This window comes from Henckelia pumila, chromosome 1 (genome assembly GCF_033568475.1).
Source record: "Henckelia pumila isolate YLH828 chromosome 1, ASM3356847v2, whole genome shotgun sequence".
In the NCBI taxonomy this organism is placed as follows: domain Eukaryota; kingdom Viridiplantae; phylum Streptophyta; class Magnoliopsida; order Lamiales; family Gesneriaceae; genus Henckelia; species Henckelia pumila.
This window is the reverse complement of record NC_133120.1, coordinates 113890714-113899443: the sequence shown is the minus strand read 5'-3', so window position 1 is coordinate 113899443 and position 8730 is coordinate 113890714. Positions and strand designations below refer to the sequence as shown.

The following is an 8730-nucleotide window of genomic DNA, read 5'->3' as shown; positions in this document are numbered from 1 at the left end:
CATTTATTAAATTTAATTACAATTTGTTATTATAAATATATTGTCTCAATTCACCTCTTAATTTCTACTATAAAAGTATGAATGATGGGCAAAGTTTTTCATTGTGAATTTATAACTTTTTCCTCAAATTTTATATGGATCAAAAAATATGTGTGGGCGATAATGGAAAAATAAGGTAAAAAACAAGGGCAAAAAAGGATTAGAATTTTAATCATCTTTATTAATAAAAAATTTATTGCATCATGAGTAATAGAGGTGTATTTATTATTTTTTATAGTCAATGTGTAATATATAATATAAAATTCACAAATAATATTTGGCGACAATATTTTTATATTTTCAAATATTTTACTTTTAATATATTTGTTTGACACAAATTTTTTTTAAGTGTAAATATTGCAACAAAAAAAATATTAGTTATTTTTATTGTGATAGTGATTAAATAGGGTTAATAATTTCAATCATAATAAAGAGGTTATAACATAATAGTTTATTAATTGATTGTAATAGAGAGAAATTTACAAATTCAATATGATGTTTTGAAAATAAATTAAAATAAATTATATTACAATAGTATAAAGGGTTAACTTTACAAATTTTTTTATAAAAAACTTTACAAATTCAATATGACACTATCTTCGATCAATACTAATTATTGTCTTATTTATATCAATACATTTAATTATAACATTTTTATAAATATTTTTTACATTAAATGACATTTTATTTTAAGTTGATATCAATCTTGTGCCTTATTTTTTTTACTATAATTTAATTTGGAAAAATGAGTTAAAATATTTTTATATTGTCAAATATTTTTATTTTTCACTATTTCTACTATAAAAGTATGAATAAAGGGCAAAGTTTTCCATTCTTTATTTACTACATTGCCCAAAAGATATGAATTATTGGTATTAATTGCATGGGCATGAGTGGAAAAATGATTAAAATTTAGGGACAAATTTCGGATGTGGAATTTAAAAAAATCAATGTGTTGTTCATTCATTTAATTGATGCATTTATTAAATTTAATTAATTACAATTTGTTATTATAAATATATTGTGTCAATTCACCTCTTATTTAATTATAGAAATTCACATTCAATGAATTGGTTTGAATAATTTTCTATCAATATTTAAGAAAACAAAATTTAAAATATATTTTTTTAAAAATATTCTTATAAAAAAATAAAATTTGGTTACGACATACTTATAAGAAAATTTGAAAATAATGATACATCATAATTCAATAGATATTTTATTATAAAAATAAATTAGAAAAATAAAATTTTATCAAAACATAATTCTTAGAAAAATCTTAAAAAAAATTAACATAAAAATGATTCAGATATTGAAAAATAAAAATATGCATGTATTATTTAAAATTGTTAAAGATAATATATATTTATTTTATTATCTATTATCTATTACCTATCTAAAAGTATAAATAAAAGGGTAAATTTTAACGATTATGAAATAACAACTTTGCATTTTTATTTACACTATAAGTAAGGTCATATAAAAACATATAGGGATATAAAGTAAAACAACATTTTAGTTATGGTATAAAAGTAAATGAATATTCCCCTATTATATTATAGGTAAATAGTAATATTCATAAATACATTATACATTTATGACATTCATTAAATTGCAACTAATGCATACCTTAATAACATTACATAATTTATTTTTTAATTTTATTTTTTGAAAAGAACTATTTTTTTCATTTTTCACAATTTGTTTTTATTTATTTTACACTATGTAATGTTAGACAATATAAAAATATATAGGAATAAGCTAACTTTTAGTTTGTGGCTTAACTGAATTGTAGTTAATCAAATAGATAAATAAATTTTGAAAAGAACAAAAGAAAAAAAATAAAAATTACGAAATTAATATAAAAAGTTAGAATTAAAAAAATTAAGAATATAATATAAATTATGAAAAGAACAAAACTAAAACAAAAAATTTAGTATCATAATATTAAATTTTATCTATTATCTATTACCTATCTAAAAATGTGAATAAAAAGATCAAGTTTTACGATTGTGAAATAATAACTTTGCCGTTTTATTTACACTATAAGTAAGGTCATATAAAAACATATATCTATCTATTACCTATCTAAAAGTGTGAATAAAAGGATAAAGTTTTACGATTTTGAAATAACAACTTTGTCCTTTTATTTACACTATAAGTAAGATCATATGAAAACATATATGGATATATAAAAGTAAAAACAACATTTTAGTGCGTGTAAAAGTAAATGAATATTCTTATTATATTATAGATAAATAGTAATATTCATAAATATATTATACATTTATGATATTCATTAAATTGCAACTAATGCATACCTTAATAACATTACATAATTTATTTTTTAATTATTATGTTTTGAAAAGAACTTTTTTTTTTTTTTTCATTTTTCACAATTTGTTTTTATTTATTTTACACTATGTAATGTTAGGAAATATAAAAATATATAGGAATAAGCTTAATTTTAGTTTGTGGTTTAACTGAATTGTAGTTAATCAAATAGATAAATAAATCTTGAAAAGAACAAAAGAAAAAAAAAACTTATGAAATTAATATAAAAAGTTAGAATTAAAAAAATTAAGAATATAATATAAATTATGCAAAGAAAAAAACTAAAACAAAAAATTTAGTATCATAATATTAAAAGTTATCTATTATATGTAAAAATTAATAATATTCATAATACATTATACATTTATGACATGCATTGAATTGCAACTAATGTATCCCTTAACACAATTACATAATTTATTTTTTAAATATTATTTTTTTTGAAAAGAACCATTTTTTTCATTTTTCACAATTTTTTTAAAGTTAGGCAATATAAAAATATATAAGAATAAACTAAATTTTAATTTGTGGCTTAATTGAGTTTTAGTTAATAAATAAATATTGAAAAAAATAAAAGAAAAAACTAAAACTTACTATATTAATATAAAATGTTAGAATTAAAAAATATATAAGAATATAAATCTTGAAAAGAATAAAACTAAAAATAATAATAATATTAAAAATTAAGAGTTAAAAACATATATTTACGAAATTAATGTAGGAGTATAAATTAAATCTATTACCTATCTAAAATTGTGAATAAAAGGGTAAAGTTTTATCGTTGTGAAATAAAAAATTTGTTCTTTTATTTACACTATAAATAAGTTTATATAAAAATATATAGGGATATAATACAAGTTAAATGACAAAAAATAAAAATAATATACAAGTTGCATAAATATAAATGAAAAAATATATACCATAACAGAACAAAAAAAATATAAGAATTAAATGATCAAAATAAAAACAATATACAAGTGACATGATTAAAAATGAAAATGCATCGTAATATGACTAAAAATGAAAACATTTAAGTTACAAGATTAAAAATACAAATTCACCATTAACATGACTAAAAGTGAAAAAAATGATCATTGTATTATGTCGGTTGATTTTCATAATTAATAATTAAAGTTTATATGATTTTTATTATGATGTCGTGAAAATCTCAATAATTATAAAAAATAATAAATAAATATATTATTTAAACAAAGTATTACCACGTGCATCGCACGTGCTGTTTACTAGTCTATATATATATAGATGATCCATTCCGCAAAAATAATACATTTTTATTAAAGAACTGATATTAGAATAATTAGAAAATTTCACCATCTATAAATTTAACAACTTTATCTAAAAACAAAGTAATTGGCCACCACTTCCTGAATTTAATCTTCCATAACTCACACGTGGTCTTTCAAGTCCTTGGGCACCAAGGCGAATGAGAAGTAGGTCTTTTATGATACGCTTTTAACTTTTGACGTATAAAATTCGTGAAATGAGATAATTTTATTTATATTTATGATAAAAAATTAATATTTTTAATATAAAAATAATATTTTTTTATTAAATCATATAAGAAATCCATCGAACAAAATTCATTCGTAAGATTGTGCCACGGAGTATAACACAGCAGTTACGAGTCATTTGGCACCATTCTTTACATAATTGGACCTGTGGTCTCCACGTTGATTATCGTGTCAACAGTAGCCCCTCTCGGATAAAGATTTACTTAATTTTATATTAATTTTCAACTCCTTGATGATCAAGAAAAGTTGAAAATGACAATCTTTATATACATATATAAATAAAAATCTAGCAATCATGATGCTGTGGAAGAAAATAACAGGAACTAAGGAAAAAAAAAGTCAAGAATGGAAAGTGGATTAATCCTTTCCAGTGCTGGTCTGATCCTGATTCTGTGCATCACCAGTGTTGTTTACTACTATATCTGGTGGAAGCCCAAGAGACTGGAGAAGTATCTGAGGCTGGCGGGAATCAAAGGCAGCTCCTACAAGCTCATGTATGGAGACATGGAGGAAATCAAGAAGCTCACAGCAGAAGCCTGGTCCAAACCCATGCCCCTGAACCATTCCATCGCGCCACGGGTCAATCCTTTCTGGTATCGAATGGCGCAAAAGTACGGCAAGATTTCATTGAGTTGGCACGAGAGGAGTCCGCAGCTGCTTGTAGCAGATCCGGTGCTGGTGAAATCCATATTCACTGAAAGAGATGGAAGCTTACGGAAGCCGCCGCTGAACCCTTTGGTCGATCTTCTCACGCTGGGCCTTTCCACTTTGGAGGGAGATCATTGGGCTAAGAGAAGGAAACTCATCACTCCCGCATTCCATCTCGAAAAAATTCAGGTTGGTTTCTTGAGTTATGTTATATGTACGGGTTCAGTACTGTGATGTTCTGTTTTGTTTTGTTTCAGGGGATGGTGCCGGCTTTTTTGACAAGCTGCTGTAACTTGGTGGAACGATGGAACAGTATATGGGTCGGATCGGATGGGAGATTCGAACTGGACATCGCACCAGAGATGCAGAATCTTTCGTCGGATGTCATTGCTCGAGCAGCTTTTGGGAGCAGTTTTGAGGAAGCAGAGACCATCTTTGAACTCCAAAAGGAACAAGCTGTATTGGTTCTTGAAGCGTTTCTGTCTCTGTACTTGCCAGGTTTGAGGTATATATCATCTGATGGACAACCTTATAAAAGTATATATGCGAGTGAGTGAAATTCAAATGAAACCTTTAATTAGTGCATATGACCCTGTTGCCGATTGATATTGCAGATTTCTGCCTACGAAGAAGAATCGGAGAAGATACGAGATCGACAGAAAGATCAAAACGAAGTTGAAGGAAATGATACTGAGCAAAGAAACGAAAGCGAAAAAGGGGAATCCGGACGATGATTTGTTGAGTTTGATGATACAATGTCAAAAGCAAAGCGACAATGAAATGACAATCGATGATATCATGGAAGAATGCAAGCTGTTCTACTTTGCAGGCCAAGAGACCACGGCTACCTGGCTTACTTGGACTATGATTGTATTGTGCATGCATCCCAATTGGCAAGATAAAGCCAGAGAAGAAGTCATTCAAGTCTTTGGGAAGAGAACACCTGATGTCAAAGCTTTAAATCATCTCAAAATCGTGAGTATATACATATGGATCGGAACAGCAAGCTCTATGAATGAATCTTTGAAGCATACGTAATTGACTAACGACACGTTGGGTTACATAATGCACTTGAAATTACATGATTATCTTTACATTTTATTTGAAAAAAATCTTTCAAAAATGCATGAGGATACTCATGTAATTTCAAATGCATTGGGTAACCCAACGTGTAATATTACTTCGTGTAAATGTAGCACTACCTTAATTGATTTGGGTGATATATATGGAAACTTTGTTTTCAGGTGTCGATGATTCTCCAAGAAGTCCTGAGATTGTATACGCCTGTGCCCACGCAATCTCGATACACACTCAAAAGAACACGACTAGGAGATATGGAAATCCCAGCTGGTGTGAAACTCGTCTTGCCACTCATGCTGCTTCATCATGATCCCGAGTACTGGGGCGAAGACGTCGAGGAATTCAAACCGGAGAGATTTTCGGAGGGAGTTTCCAAGGCAGCAAAAGATCATGACCAGGTTGCATTTTTCCCATTTGGTTGGGGGCCAAGATTCTGTTTAGGCCAAAACTTTGCGATGGTGGAGGCGAAGCTCGCCTTGAGTATGATCTTGCAGAATTTTTCGTTCCAGCTATCGCCTTCATACACTCATGCTCCACACACCGTTATAACCCTGCAACCTCAATATGGAGCTCCTCTTATTTTGCATAGGATATAATGTCATGTTTTCATCAAGAAATATGCATGAAAAAGTAGCTCAAGTAGTAGTTGATGTATTGTCCTATTATATAATGTGATAAATGAAATTCTACTTGTATACGTAGTGCCCCAAAAAGCATATAATTGTGAAGATTTATCAATACATGTGAGATCCATCATTTTCTCAGTGAACCCCACATATATTGATTAATTTTTACCCTTAGATTCACAATGAGGGCACTACCTATACAAGTAGGTGTTACATGTTACTAGTGTGGTATCTCACATATTATGGATTTCAATAGAGTTAGCCTCTCAAAATCTCAAATACTAGGTCAAGATTTTGTTGTTAATTAATAATGTCTTCTAATTAACAAACATGTTACATTAAACATAAATATTAAGGTTAAAATGTTTTAAATACTACCCATCTCGCTGTCTTAATCACAAAAGTATTAAGTAAGTTTAGATAATCAAGATATTCAACTATTTTTTTCTCTATTAATGACATAATTATTCATTCAATCTTTTTGGTGACAGAGATGACCAGAGATAAAGTTTTGATGAACTTTAACTTAGAGAAAGTTTTTTTTTTTTTTTTTTTTATATATAAATGCATCTGTATGTACAAGTTCTTGAATAATAACCACCCAATTTGTTTATATAAATCAACATATCAATTGTTCTTTTGGATTTTATCGATAAGTTGGATTTCAAGTTCGTCAAATCAATAAATAAATTAATCTTGTCATCAATATCAGATTTTTCACTATATCTCAATGTTCTTTACAGATTTTTATAAGATTCAACTAAACTTGCATCATTAACGCACTTTAACCACCCTCTCCAAATTAAATAAAAACCCGATGCTTCTAAATAGTCTTGAAATTGTTTAAACTGAGCTTATGAAGAAAAGGTTTCATCGATTAAAATGGGCTAGTTGTACTAACAATTAATAAACACACACATCAAGTGATTGCAGAATACTGTAAATAATTCAAAATGGAGCAAATAAAATTACACTTATCATGATGATGATGATGATGATGATGATGATGATGATGATGATTAAATTAATGTGATTTTAATCATTTTATTTATTGAGACTAAATCAAGTGATTGCAGAATATCACATAAAATATTTAACATAAACAAAAATTCCAAGAGACCGTCAAACAAAACATTTACTTTACCATAAAAACCAATACCTTAAATTCTCGACTTATTTTCTAAAAAAAAATAAAAACTATTATGATTCTACTTCGTATAGTACTACTATACCTTTGAATATATGATTCCAATACTAAAATAATAATAATAAATTTAACTTAATAATTAATATATCTTTCCATAAAAATTGATGTAACGCATTTAAATTTTGAAATATGTCAATATTTGTAATTTTATTTGTTAGAAATAAATTAAATTATTTTGATTTAATTGGAAATCAAGCGCATAATATTTAATACTAGTACACGGAGCACATGCGTTGCATGTGCATAAAATATATATTATTTGAAATTAAATATTATTTTATAAACTTGAATTTAATTATATTTTTTGTTTAAATATTAGGATAATGTGATAGTGGTTAGGATAATGAGGATAATTAAACAAAATGTGAGAAGTTTTTTAATAAGAAATCTACTTTTTTGGACCTCTATTATTAAACATATTAGAAGAATGAAAAAGGGTAAATTTGGTAATACATTAAAATGATCAAATATGATTTTTTATGGGGTTTATGTATTATAATATAGTTAAGAAATCGTAAAGACAAAATTACAAATTCACAAAATATCTAATAAACAAGAAAATTATAAAAACAAAACATTATGATTCTACATAATATAGTAAGACTATACCTTTGAACATACTATGCTATTATGATAAAATCAGAAACGGTGTGTAAAGAAGGGGAGGAGGATGAATACACACTTTAAAAATATTTTTAGCTACAATAGCTCGTTCTTGAAATGTTCGAATACGAATAGAGCACCGATAAATTATATCGAGTTTGGTTACAAAATCAAGCGGAAAACATTCGAAATAATCATTCTAAAAACTGATTAAGCATTTGAGAAATCATTTGAAAAGATTTCAAGTTGAGATAGCAAAAACATTTTGGTTGAAACATTCAAACACTTTGTTTGCAACATTTTGATACTTTAAAGAACATATAAAATGATTCAACAAATAACCCAAAAATAGTAGCAAGAAGTAAGTGCGATAAAGTAAAGAGACACCAATTTGTTTATGGATGTTCGGATCCCAATCTCCTACGTCACCCCTTCTTTCTCACGGGAAATATCCAATAGAAGACTTTGGCTATTACAACGTCTTGTAATACACCACTCCAACTTTAGAACTTACCCACTGCCTAAATCGGAACTCCTAGCACACTCTTGATTGTAGGCTTCAACCTCACAATTCGCATAATGTTTAACGTCTCTTATACCAAGACTACAAACACAATCTTTAATGTCTTTGTGTAAAGACTCTCACTCAACTAATGCTTAC

At 27.0% G+C, this 8730-nt stretch overlaps 1 protein-coding gene across 1 annotated transcript; it reads left to right on the top strand.

Annotated features, from left to right (window-relative positions):
• Nucleotides 1–4215: 4215 nt before the first annotated feature.
• On the top strand, nt 4216–6397 carry LOC140875057 (cytochrome P450 CYP72A616-like). Its single transcript, XM_073278603.1, has 4 exons — nt 4216–4742; nt 4811–5058; nt 5168–5528; nt 5798–6397. The coding sequence occupies exons 1-4, from the start codon at nt 4251–4253 to the stop codon at nt 6227–6229; spliced, it is 1533 nt and encodes a 510-aa protein (XP_073134704.1). The 5' UTR covers nt 4216–4250; the 3' UTR covers nt 6230–6397.
• The last annotated feature ends 2333 nt before the right edge of the window (nt 6398–8730 follow it).